Source organism: Mobula hypostoma, chromosome 15 (assembly GCF_963921235.1).
Source record: "Mobula hypostoma chromosome 15, sMobHyp1.1, whole genome shotgun sequence".
Classification (NCBI taxonomy): Eukaryota; Metazoa; Chordata; class Chondrichthyes; order Myliobatiformes; family Myliobatidae; genus Mobula; species Mobula hypostoma.
The window spans coordinates 46106812-46132261 of NC_086111.1; the positions used below are offsets into that span (position 1 = coordinate 46106812).

Genomic DNA, 25450 nt, shown 5'->3' on the forward strand with positions numbered 1-25450 from the left:
AAAAATACATGTGGAACTCAAATTTTCTTATTCCTCAAACTGCAAGTTACCTGTTAAAAGTATTTGAAAAACATTTTAAAAATCCATTTTTATTTCTTATACTCGTGATTTTCAGCAGGGCTCCCGGTTGTAATTAGAAAACTGATCTTCAATTCCTCGAGACTCCAAAACAATCAATGACAGATTTGTGTAGCCTAACCCAGAATGCTGGGCTAATTTAGATGAATGCAAGTTTCAGTGGCTTGCAAAAGTGAAATCCAATGGCAGGGTGCTGCACCTGGAGGTGGTTTGAACTAGAGCTGCAAGAAGGTGGGAACCAGGGTGCCAGAACAGGAAGTCGAGTGGTTGTGGAGAAAAATGTTATCAAGCCTAAATAGAAAGTCAGGAATCAAAAATTTGAACATGGTGGGACTAATGCAAGAAGTATTGTAGGAAAGTCAGATGAGCTTTAGACATGGATCAGCATGTGGAATTACAACATTGTGGCTATTAGTGAGACCTGGGCACAGAAACAGCAGGACTGGCAGCTCGCCTACTGAGGCTTTATGGGTAAAATAGAGAAATAAAAAAGGAATGGCCACATTAACAGGAACGAAACTATATTATCAACTATTTAACAGTCTGCAGGATTTAGAGGAGCAAATTTATAGAGAGATCACAGACTGTTGCATGAAACATTAAGTGGAAATAGCAGGTGATTTTAACTTTCCACATATTGACTACTGTAATAGGGCTAAATGGTAAAAGGTTTGTCAAACGTCTTCAGATAAGTATTCTTAAACAGCACATGGAAGTCTCCATGAGAGAGAGAGTGCAATACTAGATCTCTTATTGGAGAATGAGACAGAGCAGGTGACAGAAGATTCTGTAGGGAAACACTTTGCATCTTATGATCATAATGTCATTTGCTTGAAGATAATTATGGAGAAGGATAGGTCTGGAACTTGGGTTGAGATTCTAAATTGGAGAAGGGACAATTTTTATGGTATCAGAAAGGATCTGGCAAGTTTGGATTGGGACAGGTTATCTGGCAAAAGCATACTCGGTAAGTGGGAAGCCTTCAAAAGTGAAATTTTGAGAGACAGAGTTGGTATGTTATCATCAGAAAAAAAGGCAAGGATAACAGGTTTAGGGAACTTTGGTTTTTGAGAGATATTGAGGCCCTGGTTAAGAATAGGATGATGATAATAGTATTGGAAGGTAGGAACAATTAACACTTGAGGAATATAAGAAATTCAAGAGAACTCCTAAGGAGGAAATCAGGAGGGCTAAAAGGTGGCATGAGGTTGCTCTAGCAGACAAAGTGAACAAAAATCCTAAGGAGTTTTACAGATATATCAAGAGCAAAAGGATAGCGAGGGGCAAAATGGGTCACCAGGAAGATTACAGTGGTAATCTGGGCATGGCGCCAAGAGATGGGGGAGATCTTGTATGAGTTTTTTGCATTTGTATTTACCCTGGAGACAGAGACAGACAGAGAGTCTGCCGAAGTGAGGCAAAGTAGCAGCAAGGTCATGGACCATATACAGATTGCAGAGGAGGTGGTGTTTGCAGTCTCAAGGCAAATTAGGGTGGATAAATCCCCAACCTGACAAAATATTCACTCATGCCCTGTGGGAGGTTAGTGTAGAAACTGCAGGGGCCCTAGCAGAGATATTTAAAACAATCTTAGCCATGGGTAGGGTGCTGGAGGATTGAATGATAGCTAACGTTGTTCCACTGTTTAAGAAAGGCCCTAAGATTAAGCCAGAAAATTATAGGCTGGTGAGCTTGATATCAGTAGTGGGTAAGTTATTGGAAGGTATTCTAAGGGACTGGATATACAAGTATTTCGATAGAGGGGGACTGATTAGGGATAGTCAACATGGCTTTGTGCGTAGTAGATCGTGTCTAACCAATCTTAAGACTTTTTCGAGCAAATTACCACGAAAGTTGATGAAAGCAAGACAATGAATGTTGTCTATGTGGACTTTAACAAGGCCTTTGAATGTCCTGCATGGGATGTTGGTCAAAAAGATTCAGTCGCTCTACATTCAAGATGAGGTAGCAAATTGGATTAACATTGGCTTCATGGGAGAAGCAAGGGAGTGGTTGTAGATGGTTGCCTCTCTGACTGGAGGCCTGTGACAAGTGGTGTACCATAGGGATCGGTGCTGGATCTGTTGTTGTTTGTCATCTATATCAATGAGCTGGATGATAATGTGGTTAACTGGATCAGTAAATTTCTGGATGACACCTAGACTGGGGGTGCAGTGGACAGCGAAGAATACTATGAAAACTTGCAGCGGGATCTGGACCAACTAGAAAAATTAGCTTAAAAATTGCAGGTGGATTTAACGCAGACAAGTGTGAGGTGAGGTGTTGCACTTTGGGAGAACCAAAAGGTAGGTCTTGCACAGTGAATGGTAGGGCACCAACAAGTGCTGTAGAACAAAGGGATCTGGAACACAGGTACACAACTCATTGAAAGTGGCATTATAGACAGATAGGGTCTTAAAGAAAGCTTTTGGCATTGCCCTTCATAAATCAACGTATTAAGCACAGGAGTTGGAATGTTATGTTGAAATTGTGTAAGATGTTGGTAAGGCCTAATTTGGCATACCGTGTGCAGTTTTGGTCACCTATCTACAGGAAAGATGTCAATAAGATTGAAGGAAAATTTATAAGGACTTTATTCCTTGGAACATAGAAGATTGAGGGGAGATTTGATAGAGGAATACAAAATAATGAGGGGTACAGATGGGTTAAATGTAAGCAGGCTTTTTCCATTGAGGTTTGCTGAGACCATAACTAGAGGACATGGGTGAAGGGTGAAAGGTGAAAGGTGAAATAATTAAATTGACCATGAGGGGAAACTTTTCAGAGGGTGGTCAGCATGTGGAACAAGCTGCCTGCGCAAGTAGTGGATGCAAATTCGATTTCAATATTTAAGAAAAATTTGAATAGGTGCATGGTTGGGAGGGCAATGGTCCAGATGCAGGTTGATGGAACTAAGCAAATTAATGGTTCAGCATGGACTAGATGGACCAAAGGGCCATTCTGAGCTGCAATGTTCTACAATTCTATGAGCTTCAGTTGGTTCTATGTACACTCAGAATCTCCACTAATTTTTATTTGCCTGATTAATTTTACACAAAATACTAATACTCTCCATCAGGTTTAGTGCATACTTTGCATCATATACATTTTTAAGCTTCATTATCCGTTCAAGTTTACCATACCTTGGAAGACTTGAATTGTTAAATTTGGTTTTTCCAGACACCATCTGTTTTACATCCGATGCAATATTTCCATGGGAATTCTGATGCAATTCCTGGGAAGGTTTAGATGGCGAGGGATGCGATTCCCTGAGAAGGGGTGTCTGGTGATGATGTTCAGAGATTCTATGCGATTCTTTTTCCCTGGGTTTGTTTTTGTGCTCAGCCAACAATAGGTCAAAATGTTTCCTACGACCTAATACTGCTCTCCGTTGGCTCAAGGAATGTGTCTGAAAAGAAAAAAAATATATAAATTTCTAAATATTAACCTTAACATTTATATTTACCTTTCCATAAATAACTTCAAATGCCTATATTATACAGACTTGTACAGATGATATATAGACTATATTAGTTTGATTACATTTTGAATAATACATTTAGCATTTATTAGAAATCAGATGACAGATAACAAGCAAGTATAGCGGTGTAAAATTAAGATAAAAACACTCAGTACAATTCAGGGAAGAAAGGGCAGAATTGAGTTTTGTGTTTGAAATTGTGTCACTTTGTCAATTCTTGTCTTCGTGTTCCTAGCCAGAGCTCAACCATTAACTTGAAAATCAATTAGCAGACTATGAAAATTTGCTTGCAAACTAGGAACAATTCTACAGAACAAGTTATGTAAAACAACTGACAAAATAATCCTCTTCTCACAACAGTGGCAGCAAGCAAGCCATTATTTTTTTTATAAAAGTGACAAAGCGCAACAGTAACCTACCTTGCACGTCAAAGACCTTGTACATGGTTTCTTGGTTTCAAGATCAACAACACCACAGTGTCTGTTTGGGTCAAACTCCCGCTCTGTAATAAAGCAATGGAATAAATTGAATGGATTGTACAGAATATACTGATTTTCTGTTTTGTTTTAATGGGGGAAAAGTGCCAAAATTCTGCTGTCAATCAGACATGAAGACTCAAATGAACATCTTTCTTTTTCTTATGCTTTGTTGTTCCTTCTCACCAAAACTATTATATCTTGTACATTTAAATAGAAACCTCTGGTTACTCTGTCCATCACATCTATTACAGTTGTGCTTCATGTTAATGAGGGTTTTTTGTCACCTACAATCAAGTTAGAAAAACAAAATAATATGCAAATTTCAACAACCTTGCATATGAAGGAAATGTGGATATCACTATTTAACTAGGTAATGTGCAGAAGAACTGGGTCAGATGTTACGTTTAAAATGATAGGTGACTATGAACTAATCAAAGCACCCAAAACTAAATAATCTTGACAATGGTTAACTGGAACAACCAGCTACATTAGCTCAAACTGCAATTAAACATTCAGACAGATGAGGAGAAGTATTTCTTTCCCTGAAGGATACAAGACACCCAAATGAGATTTGCTGTGATGGTTGTTTCATGGTAACCACCACAGGGAATAAACCTTTTTGTTTACCCCATATATATTTACATGATCACAAATTCCCCAGCTGCCATGGTGGGAATCCATGAATCACAAAACTGAGTTCCATTCAGTTAACTACTGCACTGTCATTCCCCTAATGAAATAATGCTTTAAAAAGCTTCTCTTTTTATCTCTAAAAGTTACAGAAGTTCCATTGTACTATGAATGACTATTCAGACTCACCTGACAGCCTCTTATGAGAAGAGGGTTTCTTGATATTTTTACCATCTTCAAGTTTCTTTTCTGAGGATGAAGGAGTTGACAGAAGATTTTTACCATTGGGTATCTGTCCAGTGGAGGGCAGGGGTGCCTTTGGTATTGTAGGACTATTAAGGCCAGTTTTTATTGAAGCACTCACAGTGGCAGAATTAATGGGAACAGGCATCATTTTCACTGATGTGCCATCGATCTTCACATTAGGATGCAACTTGTCTGGTTTAACCAAAGAAGTCATGCTGCAGAATATAATGATTTTCTTTTTAAAAAGCTGGAAACATCATATTTTACACATTTGGTGTTAAACTAAAACATAAAATAACTTGCTTCTCTATTGACACTTTTGGTTGGAATTAAATTCATACAAAGATCAATCCAGAATTTTCTTAAACTTTCTTATTCCTAATTCCTTAATCCTTGCCAGAAGAACTTTGTGCCTGGGTCAGGAAACAGCTTAATACCTTCAATTGTTCATTCATATCATTTTCAGTAAATTGCCATGTGCATGACTTATTCCAAATAGATTAGGAGTACAAATGTGGTACTTTTTAAATAACCATTCCCTTAACTTCCAGTGCTAGTATCTTCTATTTCAACTGATATCTTGGACAATCTTGGTTAGCCAACAGTACAGTAGGAGACTATCCTCAGGATACCAATGCTAACTTTGGTTAACCTGAGGATTCCCCTGCCAATCTCTGCGCTCAATCAAGGAGAAACCAGATTTGCATTCAGTTACAGGAAACAGGCAGAGCGAGGACACATGGTCATGATAGCACAACCAGCAGAGCTACTGCCTCAGAGCTCCAAGAAGCCAGATTCAATCACGACTTCTGGTGGTGCTGTCTGTGCTGACCATGTAGGTTTCACCTGAGTAAGACCGTAAGACCATAAAACATAGGAGCAAAATTAGGCCATTTGGCCCATTGACTTCACTCTGCCATTCAATCATTGCTGATCCTTCTTTTCCCCTCCTCATCCCCACTCCCTGGCCTTATCCCCATAACCTTTGATGTGTGTCCAATCGAGAACCTATCAAGCTCTGCCTTAAATATACCCAATGACCTGGCTTCCACAGCTGCCTGTGGTAATAAATTCCACAAGTTCACCACCTCCTGGCTAAAGGAATTTCTCCGCATCTGTTTTAAATGGATATCTCTCTATCCTGAGGCTGTGCCCTCTTGTCCTCGACTTCCCCACTACAGGTAACATCTTTTCGACACCTACCATGTCTAGGCCTTTCAACATTCGAAAAATTTCATTAAGAATTCCCCCTCACCTTTCTAAATTCCAATGAGTACAGACCTAGAGCTATCAAACGTTCCCTGTGTAGCCCCCCGGCCACCCTCAGGGTCACTCGGCTCGCTGTTGTCTAGACCCTGAGGTTGGCTGGGGAGCTATACCTGTGTCACCCTTTCATTCCTGAAATCATCCTTGTGAAGCTCCTCTGGACTCTCTCCAATGCCAGCACATCTTTTCTTAGATGAGGAGCCCCAAACTGTTCACAATACTCAAGGTGAAGCCTCACCATTGCCTTATAAAGCCTCAGCATCACATCCCTGCTCTTGTATTCTAGACCTCTTAAAATGAATGCTAACATTGCATTTGCCTTCCTCACCACCGACTCTACCTGCAAGTTAACCTTCAGGGTGTTCTGCACAAGGCCTCCCAAGTCCCCTTGCATCTCAGATTTTTGGATTTTCTCCCTACTTAGAAAATAGTCTGCAGATTTATTTCTTCTACCAAAGTGCAAGACCATGCATTTTCCAACATTGTATTTCATTTGCCCATTCTCCTAATCTGTCTAAGTCCTTCTGCAGCCTACCTGTTTCCTTAATACTACCTGCCCCTCCACCAATCTTTGTATCATCTGCAAACTTGGCAACAAAGCCATCTATTCTATCATCTAAATTATTGATACACAGGATTAAAAAAGTAATCCCAACACCGACCCCTTCAGAACACCACTGGTCACTGGCAGCCAACCAGAAAAGGATCCTTTTATTCCCACTTGCTGCCTCCTACCAATCAGCCAATGTTCTAACCATGTCAGTAACATGGTAAACAGCCTCATGTGTGGTACCTTGTCAAAGGCCTTCTGGAAGTCTAAATATACAACAGCCACTGCATCCCCTTTGTCTATCCTACTTGTAATCTCCTCAAAGAATTTCAACAGGGTTGTCATGCAAGATTTTCCCTTAAGGAAACCATGCTGACCTTGTCCTATCTTGTCGTGCATCATCAAGTACACCTCAACCTTAACAATAGACTCCAACATCTTCCCAACCACTGAGGTCAGGGTAACTGGTCTATAATTTCCTTTCTGCTGCTTCCTCCTTTCTTAAAGAGTGGAGTGACATTTGCAATTTTTCATTCCTCTGGAACCATGCCAGAGTCCAATGAGTTTTGAAAGATCATTACTAATGCCTCCACAATCTCTACTACTACCTCTTTCAGATCACTAGGATGCAGTTCATCTGGCCTGGGTGACTTACATACCCTTAGGTCTTTCAGCTTTTTGAGCACCTTCTCCCTTGTAATAGTAACTGCATTCACTTCTCTTCCCTCATATCCTTCAACCTCTAGTACACTGCTAGTGTCTTCCACAGTGAAGACTGATGCAAAATAGTCATTTAGTTCATCTGCCATCCCCTTATCCCCCATTATTGTTTCTCTGGCCTTATTTTCTAGCAGTCCTATATCCACTCTCATCTCTCTATTTTTTTTACAGACTTGAAAATGTTTTCACTATCCACGTTGATATTGTTTGTGAGCTTGTTTTCATATTTCATCTTCTCCCTCCTAATGAATTTTTTAGTTGTTCTCTGTGGGTTTTTAAAAGCTTCCCAATCCTTTATCTTCACTCTAATTTTTGCTTTGTTGGATGCTCTCTTTTTCTTTACTTTCCTCCCACGTTTCAAAGATGCGCAAGCTGATGGGTGAACGCCTTTGTGAATCACCTTGAACGTGCAGGTGAGCAGTAGAATATGGAGTCTTGTTAATGTGAACGTGCAGGTGAGCAGTAGAATATGGAGTCTTGTTAATGCGAACGTGCAGGTGAGCAGTAGGACGTGGAGTCTTGTTAATGCGAACGTGCCGGTGAGCAGTAGGACGTGGAGTCTTGTTAATGCGAACGTGCAGGCGAGCAGTAGGACGTGGAGTCTTGTTAATGTGAACATGCAGGTGAGCAGTAGGACGTGGCGTCTTGTTAATGTGAACGTGCAGGTGAGCAGTAGGACGTGGCGTCTTGTTAATGTGAACGTGCAGGTGAGCAGTAGGACGTGGAGTCTTGTTAATGTGAACGTGCAGGTGAGCAGGAGGACGTGGAGGCTTGTTGATGTGAACGTGCAGGTGAGCAGTAGAACGTGGCGGCTTGTTGATGTGAATGTGCAGGTGAGCAGTAGAACGTGGAGGCTTGTTGATGTGAACGTGCAGGTGAGCAGGAGGACGTGGAGTCTTGTTAATGTGAACGTGCAGGTGAGCAGTAGAACGTGGAGGCTTGTTGATGTGAACGTGCAGGTGAGCAGTAGAACGTGGCGGCTTGTTGATGTGAATGTGCAGGTGAGCAGTAGAACGTGGAGGCTTGTTAATGTGAACGTGCAGGTGAGCAGTAGAACGTGGAGGCTTGTTAATGTGAACGTGCAGGTGAGCAGTAGAACGTGGCGGCTTGTTGATGTGAATGTGCAGGTGAGCAGTAGAACGTGGAGGCTTGTTGATGTGAACGTGCAGGTGAGCAGTAGAACGTGGAGGCTTGTTGATGTGAACGTGCAGGTGAGCAGTAGAACGTGGAGGCTTGTTAATGTGAATGTGCAGGTGAGCAGCAGGATGTGGAGGCTTGTTAATGTGAACGTGCAGGTGAGCAGCAGAACGTGGAGGCTTGTTAATGTGAACGAGCAGGTGAGCAGGAGGACGTGGAGGCTTGTTAATGTGAACGAGCAGGTGAGCAGGAGGACGTGGAGGCTTGTTAATGTGAACGTGCAGGTGAGCAGCAGAACATGCAGGTGAGCAGCAGAACGTGGAGGCTTGTTAATGTGAACGAGCAGGTGAGCAGGAGGACGTGGAGGCTTGTTAATGTGAACGTGCAGGTGAGCAGCAGAACGTGGAGGCTTGTTAATGTGAACGTGCAGGTGTGCAGTAGAATGTGGAGGCTTGTTAATGTGAACGTGCAGGTGAGCAGTAGAACGTGGAGGCTTGTTAATATGAATGTGGGGAGAATAAAACAAATGTAGACTACATAGTCAGCACAGCTGTTTCGGTGCTTTATAGGTTATGAGAAGCAGAAATTAGTGCAAGAGAAGAAATATCAGATTATTAAAATATGACATAGAAGTTAAAGAGTTTACCCATAATTATTACTATTTAGTAATTCTGAGTTAATGAGTTTGTGATACAGCGTGGAATTGGCCCTTCCTGTCCTTCACCCACATCCTGGCCTCATGGCACAGTTTCACAATGACCAATTAACCGGTACGACTTTGGACTGTGGGAGGAAATCCACACGTTCCAGAGGGAGGACATACAATCTCCTATCAGGGGCGCCGGAATTGAACTCAGAATTCTGGTGCCCCGAGCTGTCAATAGCTTCGCACTAACTGCTATGCTACTGTGACACAATTTTCAGGTGGATTATGGAATCTGAATGTTTATTTAGAACCCCTATACAATTATTTTATTAAAAGGTTTTGGACAATAGCATGAACATAGAAAAGTACAGCACAGAAACAGGCTCTTTGGCTCACCTGTCTGTTTATGTGTCTGCATGAATACCTCTTAAACATTGATACTGTGTCTGCTGCTAACACCTCTTCTGGCAGCATGCTTCAGGCATCTATCTTACTTTCCTGACACATCTCCTTTAAATGTCCACTCCTCACCTTAAACCTAGACAGTCTGTTATATGATATATCCACCTTGGAGGAAATGGGTGTTCACCTTCCCCTATTTATGCCTCTCATAATTTCATATACTTATATCATTGCCCTTTTGCCTTCAACACTTCAGAGAAACTGGTCCAAGTTTGCTCAAACTGCCCTTGAAGTTCTTCCTCTTCTTCACCCTCTCCAAAGTTCCCACATCCTAGATAAGGGGTAGGCAACCTTAAGCACAAATGATTTTCTAGCATGTGTTATTCATTAATTTGAGGCAAAACATAACTAGATGTATTTAAATGGATAATTCCCATATTTCAAGTTTTTTTATGGCATTTATCTGGCTCATTAATACGCAAACCAGTCCACAGAGGCAAAAAGGTTGCCGACCCGTCCTAGATGATTGGACTTGCATACACTACTCCAAATGTGGCCTACTGAAGTAATATACAGCTGCAACAAAACTTTCAACTTTTATACTGAGTACCTCACTGATCAAGCCAAACCTGCCATACACTTTCTTTTCACTCTAACCAACTGTTTTGCCATCTTCAGGGAGCTATGGACTTGCACATCAATGCTCTTAAGGGTCCTACCATCTACTGCATACTTTCCTCCTGAATTTGACCTCTCAAAATGCACTTGCCCAGATTAAACTCTGCCACTTGCCTGTCCAACTTCCCTACTGCAGCTTTTTGACAACCTCCCTCGCTATCAGCAACTCTACCAATTTCCATGTAATCTACAAATTTATTACTCAGACCAAGTATATTTTAATTACTAGATATATAATATAAAAACAGAGGTTCAGGCAGGCATTGATTCTCGTGGAACACCACTGGTCACTGATCTCCAATCAGAAAAAAAGCCCTTCTACATCTACCCTCGGTCTTCTATAACAAAGCCAATTTTGCAACATATCCAATATATTAACACAAACTAGTTCAAGGTTAATTTTGTAATGGTTACTCTGCTTAGTAGTAAACCTTCGCTATAAAGGACATAGATAATCAAATTCATAAGTTGAGTTAAGATATCTGAAAACAGAGGTGCTGAAAATCAACACATGTTGAGAAAACTTTGCAGTAGGAGTAATTTGTGAACAGCAAAAAAACAGCGTACACACTACCAAGACAAAATCTGCAGATGCAGGAAATGCAAGTGTAAGGGGTTCTTCTTTCATGTTACTTGCTAAGGCTAATAAAATGGCTTCTCTGTAACTTTAACTGCTGATGTAAGGGGTTCTCTGTAGCAGCATGCTTGGGTTATAAGTAGTGATAACGGGACTTGTAGTCATTTGCTAACCAATTGGAACAGATGTTATTCTTTCTTGTGTATCTGAAAGCTGTTGTTTGCACCGGGATTTGGTCAGAACGCGCCATGGGGATGAAGAGAGAAGATGCACACGAAGAGATGCCATGAGCTGGCTAGAGCAGCAGACCTAGAGCGGGACCCGCAGAGTTCGGAGGAAATCGAATGGTGGACTGAATTGTATCATTCTTAATGCATGCATTACTAAATGACAATAAAAAAGGACTGCGTGTCCTCATAATCTAATCTAATCTAATATATTGTGTGAGTTCCAATAAGTTATTTGTGCACAAACTGTCTAATTATTATTCTTGGCACTTTTTTATTTTATATTTTGGTTCTCTTCTAATCCCATAGTTCAAGTAAGAGTTATAAAATCTTAACACTGCATCCTGTGTACAGCTTGTCATTACGGGTTACTGATTTGAAACAGGGGACACATCGCACAGCATTCACCCAAACGAGAGTTCAAAGGTTTGGTTGGGCAGGGGGTTATCACCCTGAGATCGTAACACTAGGCAAAGCGAGTGTTACACAAGCAACATGCACAAAATGCTGGAGGAACTCAGCAGGCCAGGAAACATCTACGGAAGAAAATACAGTCAACATTTCAGGCCGAGACCCAAGGAAAGATTTAAGCTTCTTCAGGGTAAGAGTCCCAGGAAGAAACTTTGCAGTTAGTAATCAAATCACAAACAAGGGAAGATGTATATTTCTTCAGGGTAGGCATAAGGGAAGATTTAAACTTCTTCAGGATAGGCATTACATGTACACACTAACCTTTTCTCATGGTGCATCCTGCCATGATGAACCATGTAAAATGGTCTGTTCATACCACCAATGTGAAGTTTATCTTTGGGAGATTTTTGTATCTTGGAGCTGGATGAAGCGCAGTTGCCACCAGAAGAGCGACTATTCCCACAATCACTAACACTTCTGCTCTTTGAGAGCGTGGAAGGGTAAGAATACGTAGAAGACGGAGGAGTTACAGGTGGTTTGCTTGATGTACTGTGTCTTCTTTCTGTTGAGAGAAAATTAAACAATTCAGTGTTAACAATCAATATGAATTTCAAAAGGTTATTATTTTTCACGAAGCCTCAAACTCTTTGAATTCTAATGCTTTTTATGTAATAGTAAAATACCGCAGAAACATCGAGTTAATTATGGCAAACTAAAACTGCTTGCTGTCAAGCCGATTGCTGCTAACAAAGATTTTTAAACTCCTTTTACAATTTCTCCACATTTAATAATGCTTTACTTTGTACCAGACTAATTAAAGAGGTTTAGAAAATAGTGTTGCGATGGAATCGATGGATCATTGTAGTATTTGTCAAGGGCTACAATCAGCCAAAGATAAAAATCATCAGTTAAGCAAGCCTTTTTAGGAGTTGGATCCACCAACGATGGAACACATGTAAGTACAGGAATTCCCCTGGTTAAGATAAACTCTTTGTAACCTGAACAGTTTGCAAATCAGAAGTGGGGTTATTTAGCAAGTTCCAGCACGGCAGATGTCTGCAGCCACTGACAAAACCATCCTGTCAGTCTCCTAACATTCATTTTTGATTCTGGGCTACACATAAGCAAGGGAGAACCAGTATCTGAAATGCTCATGATCCAAAAGGTAAAGAGACAATTTCTTAAGTGGAAGTAACATGTGAGCTGGTTCATGTTGTCAACTAGAGGATTAGGGATTTCCTTCAACCTACAGATATTGACGTTAACCTCCAAATGTTAATGCACACACAAGAACAGACCAAACAGCTTTACAATCCTGCCTAGCCATTTATTACAATAATGGCAGATCAACTCCACCTCTATGCCACTATTCCAGAGATTCACCACCATCTACTTCAGTTTTAAATGCAGTTGCACCAACATAGTTTGCCACTCTCCATAGTGCACAGTTGCTACTCCTCTGGTGGTTACATCACAGAGGAGAATGATACAATAAAGTATTTGGTCAATGGTGAACCTTCCAGACCATGGCCAGAGATTCCATTAAGTATAGGAGCAAAGAGGTCCTTCTGCAGTTGTACAGGACCCTGGTGAGACCACACCTGGAGTATTGTGTGCAGTTTTGGTCCCCAAATTTGAGGAAGGACATTCTTGCTATTGAGGGAGTGCAGCGTAGGTTCACGAGGTTAATTCCCAGGATGGCGGGACTGTCATATGTTGAAAGATTGGAGCGACTGGGCTTGTATACACTGGAATTTAGAAGGATGAGAGGGGATCTGATTGAAACATATAAGATTATTAAGGGATTTGACAAGCTAGAGGCAGGAAACATGTTCCCGATGTTGGGGGAGTCCAGAACCAGAGGCCACAGTTTAAGAATAAGGGGTAGGTCATTTAGAATGGAGTTGAGGAAATACTTTTTCACACAGAAGGTTGTGGATCTATGGAATGCTCTGCCTCAGAAGGCAGTGGAGGCCAATTCTCTGGATGCTTTCAAGAAAGAGTTAGATAGAGCTCTTAAAGATAGCGGAGCCAAGGGATATGGGGAGAAGGCAGGAACGGGGTACTGATTGTGGATGATCAGCCATGATCACAGTGAATGGCAGTGCTGGCTTGAGGGGCCAAATGGCCTACTCCTGCACCTATTGTCTATTGTCTAATAGTACTCCAGCTGAAGGGCATGGAGGATGGTCACTTTGTTAAACTGACAAAAGTTTAGGTATTCCCTGCTGCTTCTTTAGGCTGATATGGACTACTTCTACCAAAAGAGTTATGAGCAGTGTCATAAGATAACCTTTCTACAGTTCCTGCTAAATGCAATTGAAAGTCACGCCACGCATAGCAGCTGATGTTAAATTGCTCAATCTAAAGGCAACTCAGTGTGCTAGAACTGTCCTTCAAAGCCATGATAATTGCTCTAACACTATAATATAGGGCACCTTCACCATGAGTGTGTGAACGTTATTTGCCCATTGTATGGAAATACCAGTTTTAGCAATCATGACTGTAAATTAAGTGGAACTGTCCTTTATCACTTCTTGTTCTTGCTGAGCGACCAAGCTCAATGAATTTCATTAATCACATTGGGGCAGAACAAACTTAAAACCATTAAACTTTTTGTTGATGATTTTATAAAACAAAAAACAGTGCAATCAAGATCATTTTTTAAACCATTGAGAATGCAGTGTTAAAGCTGCTACCCATGGCAAATTAAATTTCCCATTGCACTATATCACACTCTAATCTCACCATGCTCATTTCTAAAGGCTGCACAGGCTACAAGCATTTAAAAATGATCAGAACACAGCTTGTTAATCAGAACCACAAAATCTACTCTAAATTTAAATGAAAAATTGATGGCCCAATGTATGTAAAGCTTCACTTCACAAAACTCCAACTGACTTTATTTCAATTATACTCTGAATTGCATCAAATTAAGTTCCACAGTGATCTGTGGGGGGGGGGGGGGGAAGAAAACTCAAATTGTCAAATAACTTTAATACTACCATTTCTGCCTGAGCTAAAGGAAGAACTTGAGCTAATACAAGAAGCAAAGTTAAAATGAGCATGAAAGCAAATGGGTGATAGCATTTTAAAGAAAGTAAGAAACTGCCCCTTTTAACCAAATGGACCCAAAAGGGGATAGGGACTTTAAAATAAATAACAAATTCCAACATAAACCCAGGAACTCAACATTGTTCATGTAAACATGAATGATTCACCTGTCAGTGGTAGGGCCAATTGCAACACTAATACAATTTTTTACCTGGAAAACAAATGAGGGTTTCACAATTTCATTTTCACAACCTATTTTATACCTTAAATTAGAAGTACACAATAATCAATATTTTTATAAGCATCCCATTGAACTTTAAAGTATATTGCTCAGCTGTGCTCATCTTCAGCTCCCATCCATGCTACAAGTTCAAAAAATATCTTTTGTTTCCATTTACTCTGAAATTTAGTTTTGAATGTTTTAAAGGGACAGATTTAAAACATTGACTTTGCCCATATTTCCAACACTAAACCTGGAAGAACTTGAGAATGAAACAAATCAGTAGCTCTGCAAACTACATTGTTAAATGAAAGCACTGCAGACAGGAAGATGGGGAGAAAGAACATCCAGTTCTAAAGAAACAGTAAAACACTGGGAGTGTACATCAAAATTTAATGAGTTCATGTCAGCATCATGAAATATCAAACACTCCATGTGCAGTTTTATTCGACTTAATTTCAAAATATCCTAGGAACACAGTTTCATTACAAATAGATGCATGTTGCTTGGTCTTTATTGACTTTTTATTGCCGTCTTTATCAGGAATATTAAAAATTTAACCCTTTTGCAGAAAGCACCTTGCATGGAAAAGGCAACACTTGCTCTTCAGCAGGCCAGAGAAAATTAGCAAACACACACCTTTGTGTTTATTGAAATGAGCTTTTAAAAGTAATAACGTAAAAATACAGACACTAAGTATTTTCAGTTTTCTGCAGGGGCAAAGTAGAACTCCTGTAGAAATTTTAATAACAAACTATTTAACAAAAGCTTCTAAAGGAGTGGATCCTGATGAAAGGTATCTTATCTGAAAAGTTAACTGTTTCTGGTTGGGTTGAGTCGTTCTCCAATCTTGGCAATCTATCTGCAAATGTTTCGTCACCATACAATGTCTCCATACGGAGGCAGAGGGACGGGACAGGGGGAGGGGAGACAGAGGGACGGGGCGGTGGGGGGAGACAGAGGGACGGGGCGGGGGGAGGGGAGACAGAGGGACGGGGCGGGGAGAGGGGAGACAGAGGGACGGGGCGGTGGGAGGGGAGACAGAGGGACGGGGCGGTGGGGAGGGGAGACAGAGGGACGGGGCGGTGGGGGGAGACAGAGGGACAGAGAGATGGAGACAGACCAATAGATTCTACAATACAAACTTTAGCACTTTAACAGAATTCACTGTATAGTTTGCTCCACTTCCCTTTACCGAAAAGCACTTAAATAAAGTGAGAGTGGTGTGGATGCAACACGGGTAACAACTCTTAACCCCGTACTTTGAGATGATGTACTCTGATTTACTTGCGCCACTTGGGTTGTTAAAACAAACTATAATGGTTTTTAATTGTAGATTAATCACAGTAAAAGAAAACAGAACATGGACATTTCAGATTCACACTAACCTTCTGAAAACTCCATGCTGACCTGGGCGTTCTGCCAAACTGTTCTCATGCAATTTACACAAGAAATTCCAATTACAAACAGTAACCCAACAGAAAACGGCACAAGCTGATCCAAGGAATCTTCACAATAACACCCAGTTACAATTTGCTTGCTCTTTGACTGTGAACTGGCATGGATGCCTCATATCATAACGTATTTACTCATTGAAGAACATGAATCATGCTAGGGATTATGTAATACATGCAAACAGTGATATGCTCAGACATAAAGGTCCTGGAGGTCAAAATGGTTAAAATATGGTCATAGAATTTAACTGGAATTCATCTTTGCAACTGTTATGCAGTTTTGAAATCCTAATATGACCTTTCTTTTAATAACAAAATATTTTGTGAATTGCCAGATGACTAACACTATTGGACACCCAGATACGTATACTGTAACCATTGCTGAATATCGTGCAATAAATCCATTGCCAATTCAAAAATACAGATTAGCTAGGTGTGAGGAAACAAACAAAAGTTAACTAAAAGTGAAACAGAGTTAGTTCAAATGATGTATTATCCGTTCTTGTCAATAATGTTTATCAGGGGCACAGTAGTGATTTTCCATTTGAATGCCAACATTCTTTTATTCTCTGTTATTTATGGTGCAAGTGATAAACTAATTTCAGTTTCATCGTATCAGAATGTCTTTTCCCCACCCACGCTTGTGCTTAAGAACTGATTTCTTCCTGACCAGAAGGAACATCAAAATCATTGTACATCCTTGAGCTTAACAAGAACATGAACCAAATGTCCTTATTACTTCAACTGAAATAAGTGAATCTGAATTATCAAAACACCCACAGTGACAGAATCAGACAAGAGTCAACAATAAAACATAGATATCTGCATTGGAGAGCTACGAATATGGTCAAGCGAGTAGATTCCACAAGATTGGAAGAGACTTAAAATCTTCCTCAGTTAAAAGCTTGTATACAAGTAATAGGTTATAGAGAAGGTTCGAAGAAGAAAAGACTACGAAGGGATACAAGTATAAACAGCAATTAAGTTAAATCTTGAGAGGCTGGTGGATCACGAAACCCATTAGGTGAATGGGCATGCAGCTGCTGAGCAAAAAGTAATATTAGAAAGATACAGGAAATAGAATTCTGGGACACCCTACAGTGCAGGCAGAATGAAAGAGGAGATTGCAGCTGCAAAACACCTGGAACAGTTATATCCAGAACATGATAGATACATGGAGCAAAGTGTCAGTAGCTGATGAAAGAATGAATGGAGGTTCAATAATGTTCAAAGAGGAATTGGTCTTTGGAAATAATTTGAAGCTCCGCTCAGAATCAAGAGGAGATTACAAATAACCAAGTCTGGTTCAGCTTCAGATATTGATCCAACATCCTTTACAGGCTCATGGCAGACAAGAAATCAGAGGCACAGGTCTGAAATTTCAGGTGGTACCAAAGTCATTGCTTTAAGTATCTAAAATTCAATTGGAAGAAACTAAGTTTTGTCCATAAATCTTTAAATTGACAATTTTTTTTACAAGATTTATTAAATATGAGCATTCGTCAATACAGTAGTAAATTAAAATAATTCTCGGGCTAAAAATTAGGATACAAAACTTTTAAGAAATGTTACAACTGAATGTTAGACAAGTAAATATTGTCCATGATATTATAATGTAATGATTGTTTGCCAGTATTACCTCACATTCATATCTGAACATCTACCATGAACAATTTGACACGTATTCCAAATATGAATTCATCATACAGTGCAAGAAGGAAGCAGGAAATTGAGTTAATTGCCCAACACAAACAATGCACACTCTCAGGGTAATTCTGGACCAAGACTTAGGATGCACAAAGGGTATTCTTTTGTTGATTTTAATTCAGTCAAGATCTGTGGGACATACTTTGTTCATTAAAAAAAAACTTCATATGAGTTGTCACTTTAAAACACAGCTAAATATCCTAAAGAATTTTACATCTCTAATAATGAGTTAACATTGATTAAGTTTTTAAAGCACTGTAGGGTCCTTTGTTGATTTTAAAGCTTTTCACCACCTTGATTAACATTTTAATATTTTAATGCATGAAAGTAAATCCACCTTAATACAAGTTTGATTCATTTTACTTCATGCCCCCTAATTCCATCTTCCCAGTTTAATTTAAAAACTGGCAAGCCAATTTTTATAAGATTTACTAAAGCAAGTATTCTATAATGTGGTAGAAGCGAAAAGAGTACTGCATAAGTAATATTTTGGCAAACATTTTCAATACTTGCAAAATTAATACCTTCATTGTTATCTAATGGACGTTTTATTTTCTTGCTGAACTGCAGACATTTCTTGAATTTTCCTCATATTTCCCACCTATTACACAAGAAAATCATGTTCTGTTCTACACTGCCTCTAGTACTAGTTAGTCTGAAGTGGACACTGTATTAAGAACTGAGAATTTTAGGCAGAAGTTACACCTATTTAACCAAAATACTAAGAGAATAAAATATCAAAAAATAATGCAATATATTCTGTGCAAATTCATTTTCAACTTGAACAATGATGCTCAAGTTAAATAAACTTTTTAGCAAATTACTAAAAATCCAATTTATTCCTACATTTAGGCAATGAGGTTGATTCCTTAATGCCCTAAATGACTAGTTGCCCACTTGCTCCTACATCACATTGTTCCAGTATTTCCCCTAGGTCTCTGGGTGCTTGGTTTCAAGCATTTCTACAAAAGGCATACCCTTGAGCTTGTATCCACCTGCTTCATATTTGATCCAGGTCAGAATAGTGCTGCTGTTTTGGGAATCTGATATCAGACGTGCAAATAACATGGCAAGCCTCATCTACCTAGGCAGCTCATGGCAACAAGTTCTTCAATTCTGGAGAGGTTAGCCTGGGGGAAGATATTAGTTCCAGCAGAAGGATTTTAACAAGGCAGTGTGTTGACAGTAATTTTCCAGTTCCTCAAGGTGTTATTTGCAAGTAATACAGGTTTCAAAAACCTACAGGGCTGAGATCACCAGTGCTGACAAGCCATAAGTTGTGAACCAGTGTTGTATTATAGATTCCTTTTTCTCAATCAACCAAAAGATTTGATAGACATGGAAGGTTATGGTATGGATATACCGGAAGTGGTCCATACGTCAGCCCATACTGATGATGACAGGAATGCCAAATGCCTTCTTTTCCTCTCTGTCCACCTGTGTTGCTCTTTCAAGGAAATAAATATGTAACTCTTGGTCTCTGTGTTCGACAACACTCTCCAGTGCCCTGTGATTTACTGTTTAAATCCTGCCCCAATTTAACTTGCCAAAAATGCAACACTTCATATTTGTCTGAGTTAAATACCATCAGCCATTTCTTGTCCCTCCTTCCCAGTTGATCTAGCTCCTGTTGTATGTAATCTTAGATCATGTTTTTCCCTGTCCATTATACCACCAATGTTGGTGTCATCTATGAATTATGCCACCTGTACGCTCATCAAAAGTGTCAGTATATGACTTGCAATTTCTTCCTTGGCATCCCACAATGTCCTAGGATAAACCTAGTCAAGTCCCAGAGATTTATCTACCATTATATGTCTTAAGGCCACCAATACCTTTTCCATGACATGGATACGTTTCAAGGATTCACCACACCCTTCCCCAAATTTCTGTGGCCCTGTCCACAGCTAACGTAGATGAGAAATATTCATTTAAAGCCTCTCCATCATCTGTGGCTCCAGACGTACACGTAACATGAACCAGAAGTGGAACTCTTCTCTCAGTAGTTACCATATTACTCTTAATATGCTTATAAAATCTCTTGGGATTCTCTATTCCTTGATGCCCTCTAGATTTTCATTTTAAGTGTACTCCTATATCCTTTATATACCTCAAGAGATTTGCTTATACCTGACATATGTGTATTACATTTTCTTGAGTCTCAATATCCCTTATCCTACCTGCCTTGCCCCTCACTCTAACAGGAACATGTTTGCCTTAAACCTTTCCCATCTTATTCTAAAGCTTTTAGCTTGCCAAATGTTCCTTTACCTGTTAACAGCCTCTCCCAACCAACACTTCCAAACTCCTGACTCAATCAAAATTAGCGCTGTGCTAATTTAGGAATTTAGTTTGTGGACCAGTCATATCTTTTCCATAACTGTTTAAAAACTTACAGAATTATGGTCATTGGTCCTAAAGTGGTCCACCACTAGCACTTCAGTGACTTGCCCAGCCTCTCTTTCCACAGGAGATCAAATGTTCGCCTCTCTTTAGTTGGGCCATCCATATACTGCTTGAGAAAACTTTCCTGGGCACGCAAAGCAAATTCTGTCCATTCCAATCCTGTAGCAGTACAGCATTCCCAATCAAATTATTACAACTTCATTATTTTCACAACTACATTCTCTCTCCATACATTTTTACTCTTCTAATTCCAGCTGACTACTGGGAGCCTATAGTATATTTCTAAGTTCCACTCATATAGCCTCACAAGACCCTATCAATATCCGCTTTAATATACCTAATGACTTGGCCTCTACAGCCAAATTTAAAATGAATTCCACAGTTTCACAACTCTCTGGCTAAAGAAATTTCTCCGTATCTCTTTTTCTAAAGGAATGCCCCTAAATTCTGAGGCTGAGTCCTCTAATCCTAGACTCTCATACTAACGGAAATATTCTCTACATATTAACTCTTTCTAAGCCTTTCAATATTTGTTAGGTTTCAATGAGATCCTCTTCATTCTTCTAAATTCTAGTGAGTGCACCCAGAGCCATCAAACATTCCTCGTACATTAATAAACCTATCATTCCCAGGATTATTCGTATGAACTCCCTCTGCACCCTCTCCAATGCTAGCACATCCTTTCTTAGATATAGGGCTCAAAACTGTTGGCAATACTCCAAATATGGTATGATCAACATCTTATAAAGCCTCAGCATTACATCCTTGCTCTTACAGTTTTCTTGAAATGAATGCTAACATTGCATTTGCTTTCCTTGTACTGAAACCACATGCTCCGGTTCTCCACTCAAAGGAAACATTCTCCTCGTATTTACCCCGTCTAGCCTCTAAGAGTCTTGTAATGTTTGAACAACATCAACTTTTGTTCTTCTGAACTCCAATTTGTAGTAATCAAACCAGTTTTAATATTTCCTTGCATATGTCCTACTGAAGATTCTCTGAATAGACTCTACTGAAATACTTTACCCCAAAGAGGGATGTTTGTTTGTTCAGAAGTGCATGTATTCTCACTGGTTGCAGTTAGATTTCCACTTTTCTACACCAACTCCACTGAAATAAACAGCCTGTATTTCATTTTGCTTCCTTTTACTTGCTATGGGCGTGCCTGTTCTTTATATTCTGCACATTGATTCCAAATACCATTTCACTTCCCTTTTTCAAGCCAATGCTTAGTAAACTACAGTAGTCCCACTTTAATCCATGTGGCAGCCCACTGGTGACAAGAGAGGCTGCCTATGAGCAAATCCTCTACCCAATGTATCACCTCTAGCCCAATGGGGTCTTACTTCGTGATAACCTTTGTGATGCATCTTTTCACACCCCTTCAGGAAACTCAAATACAATGTCTCCTAGTTTGGCCTCTGTCCAATCCATTAGAAACACTTAAGACATAATGAGGATCGTTTGAGGTTCTGGGGTGTACACAATTTCCCCTTCATGCTGATTCTGTTCAAGTTGGTTGCTTTTCCAAATACGCTATCATTTCTTACATAGTAGTTGTTTCTAGAATTACTTAACAAATAAATGTTTGGCTCACAAGCCTGCAGTTTGCTTCCGTTTGAATATGGGTGTCAACACTGACAGTTTTCCAATCCCCTTGTTATAGTGCCAGAATCCAGTAGTTTACTTGTATGTTTTCCTACATCACGAACTCCAACATTCCTTGAAGACCTTATGATTTCAGTCTCTGGGGCTGATGTGCAAGCATCCTTCAGGAGGGTGGACCCACAGAAAGCATCCAGCCCAGATGGGGTACCTGGTCAAGTACTAAATACCTGTACTGATCAACAGGCTGTTGTATTCACTGAGAACCTCAACTTCTCACTTCGGCAGCCTGAGATACTCATCTGCTTCAAGTTTCAACTATACCAGTGCCCAAGAAGAGCGTGGTGACCTTCCTCAATGACTAACACCCAGTAGCATTTGTATCCAACAGTGATGAGAAGTTTTCAGAAGTTGGTGATAAACATATCAACTGCTGCCTGAGAAGTGACTTAGAATTGCTCCAATTTGCCTATCAGAACAACAGGTTCACAGCAGGTTCCATCTCAATGGCTCTTCACTCAACCCTGGAACATCTGGACAGCAAAGATGCATACATCAGTATGCTCTTTAACCACAGCTCAGCATTAAAAGCTATCATCCCCTCAAAACTAATCAATAAGCTCCAAGACCTTGGCCTCAATACCTCCTTGGTATTGGATCGTGGATTTTCTCACATGCAGATCCCAGTTAGTTCGGATTGGCAACCTCTCCTCCACAATCTTCATCAGCACAGGTGCACCATATGGCTGTGTGCTCAGCCCCTGCTCTACTCGCTTTACACTTATGACTGTGTGGCTAAGCACAGCTCCAGTGCTACATTCACTGTCACCTTTGACACCACTGTCGGGAGATTGAAAATTCGGCTGAGTGCTGCCATAACAACAACTTCTTACTCAATGTCAGCAAGTCCAAGGAGCTGATTGATTTCAGAAGGAAAGCAGAGGTCCATGAGCCAGTCCTCATGGGAGAATCACAGGTGGAGGAGGTCAGCAACTTTAAATTCCTTGGTGTTATTAGTTTGGAGGACCTGTCCTGGGCCCAGCATGCAACTATGATGAAAGCACGGCAGCACCTCTACTTCCTTAGGGATCTGCGAATATTCAGCATCACATTAAAACTTTGACATACTTCTATCAACATGTAGTACAGAGTATATTGAAAGGCTGCATCACAGCCAGGTATGAATATACCAATGCCCTTGAATGGAAAATCCTACAAAAAGTACTTTATACTTTATTGTCGCCAAACAATTGATACTAGAATGTACAATCATCACAGCGATATTTGATTCTGCGCTTCCCGCTCCCTGGATTACAAATCGATAGTAAATATTAAAAATTTAAATCATAAATAGAAAAATAGAAAAATGGAACGCAAGGTAGTGCAAAAAAACTGAGATGCAGGTCCAGATATTTGGCGGGTACGGCCCAGATCCGGGTCAGGATCCGTTCAGCAGTCTTATCACAGTTGGAAAGAAGCTGTTCCCAAATCTGGCCGTACGAGTCTTCAAGCTCCTGAGCCTTCTCCCGGAGGGAAGAGGGACGAAAAGTATGTTGGCTGGGTAGGTCGTGTCTTTGATTATCCTGGCAGCACTGCTCCGACAGCGTGCAGAGTGAAGTGAGTCCAAGGATGGAAGATTGGTTTGTGCGATGTGCTGGGCTGTGTTCACGATCTTCTGCAGCTTCTTCCAGTCTTGGACAGGACAACTTCCATAGCAGGTTGTGATGCACCCTAGAAGAATGCTTTCTACGGTGCATTTATAAAAATTAGTGAGGGTTTTAGGGGACAGGCCAAACTTTTTTAGTTTTCTCAGTAAGTAAAGGCGCTGGTGGGCCTTCTTGGCAGTGAACTCTGTTGGGTTGGACCAAGTCTGGTCATTTGTGATATTGACTCCGAGGAACTTAAAGCTTTTGACCTGTTAGTAGTGGACATCACAGGAAAGCAGCATCCATCATCAGGGACCCCCATCAGCCCGGTCATGCTGTCATCAGGCAAGTGGTACAGGAGCCTCAAGACTTACACCACCTAGTTCAGGAAGTTACTACCTCTCAACCATCAGGCTCTTGATCCAAAGAGGATAACTTCACTTGCCTCATGATTGTGATCTTCCCACAACCAATGGACTCACTTTCAAGGACTCCATCTCATGTTCTTGATATTCATTGCTTATTTATCATTTATTTCTTTCTGTATTTGCAGTTTATTGTGTTCTGCACACTGGTTGAAAACCCCAGTTGCTGTCTTTCATTAATTCTATTATGATTGTTATTCTATAGATTATGAATCCAAGAAGAAGACTTTCAGCATTGTATATGGTGACCATATACACACTTTGATAATAAATTTACTTTGAACTTTTTCAACTCTTTCCCTATCTCCTACCTTCACTGTCTATGGTAGTCTTTTCCTCCCTCAGAATCCTTCATTACGAGGATACACTTTGACAAAGTCATGAATTCTCTCGTACTGTTTCCCTCTTGACTTTTCTGTGAAACTCCTTAGCCAACACAGTGGGTAACTCTATGCTTACTCCATTGTGGATACAAGAGACCGCAGATGCTGGAATATGGAACAAAAGCCGTGGGTTAAGGAGTGCGCCTGTGGAGGCAAAGGTGAGGTCAATGTTTCCAAACATAATCCTGTACCCTCAGTAACTTCTTGTCATAGTTACACATCCCACTTTGATTAATCCAATCTACAAGATTGAAGTATCCTATAATTATTGCACTGCTCTTTCTAAACACTGCTATTACTTGTTAAGTTGTTCTCCTTTCCAGTGTGACCATTGTTTGGGGATCTAAATTTCACTCCTAGTATTCAAGCGTCTTCTTTCCCACTAAAATAGACTCAACATGTTCTAAGCCTGGATTCTCCATCACAACTGTATTGACTTCATCCTTCATTAGCAGTGCTGCTCCATCACTCTCTCCTCTCCATCCACCCTTCCTAGTAGTTAAAAATTAAGCTCTCATTTTGATCTCTTTGCAACCACTCTCTGGCTTGACCATCACAGCATATCCATTTACCTTTTTTCTACAGATGCTGCATACACTAAGACATACCCATTTGCCTTTTTGTCATTTTCATTCATCATATAGTTTCATTATTCCCATTTGTTCTTAGATTTTCTTTTATTTTTACAGTTTTTACAGTATTATTTTCTCCCGTTTTTCTTTCCCTTCCCATGGAATGGTATGGGGGGGGGGGGGGTTCGATCTCCATGCCTTTTTCCATAGATGCTGCCTGACCTGCCGAACTTCTCTAGCATTTTGTGTGCTTTGCACTGGATTTCCAGCATCTGCAGATCTTCTTGCGTTTGTGGTCCGTGCCATTCTTGTTTAAAACCCTCCCCAACAACGCTAGCAAACACCCATTGATTGGAACTACACCTTCATGTCTGACATAAACATAATCTCATTCTCCCTCACGAGATCTTTATATCCTCATTGTTAATATGTAATACACACAGGGCTTAT

General features: G+C 40.3%; 1 protein-coding gene across 1 annotated transcript in view; it reads right to left on the bottom strand.

Annotated features, from left to right (window-relative positions):
* LOC134356812 (ataxin-7) overlaps positions 1 to 25450 on the bottom strand; it is a 145132-nt gene that overhangs the window by 19260 nt on the left and 100422 nt on the right. Inside the window, exons 4-7 of the mRNA XM_063067970.1 lie at positions 11850 to 12090; positions 4858 to 5129; positions 3979 to 4061; positions 3222 to 3487 (exon numbers count right to left, since the gene is read on the bottom strand). Of these exons, the coding sequence (XP_062924040.1) occupies positions 3222 to 3487; positions 3979 to 4061; positions 4858 to 5129; positions 11850 to 12090 (862 nt within the window). The remainder of the gene's footprint in view (positions 1 to 3221; positions 3488 to 3978; positions 4062 to 4857; positions 5130 to 11849; positions 12091 to 25450) is intronic.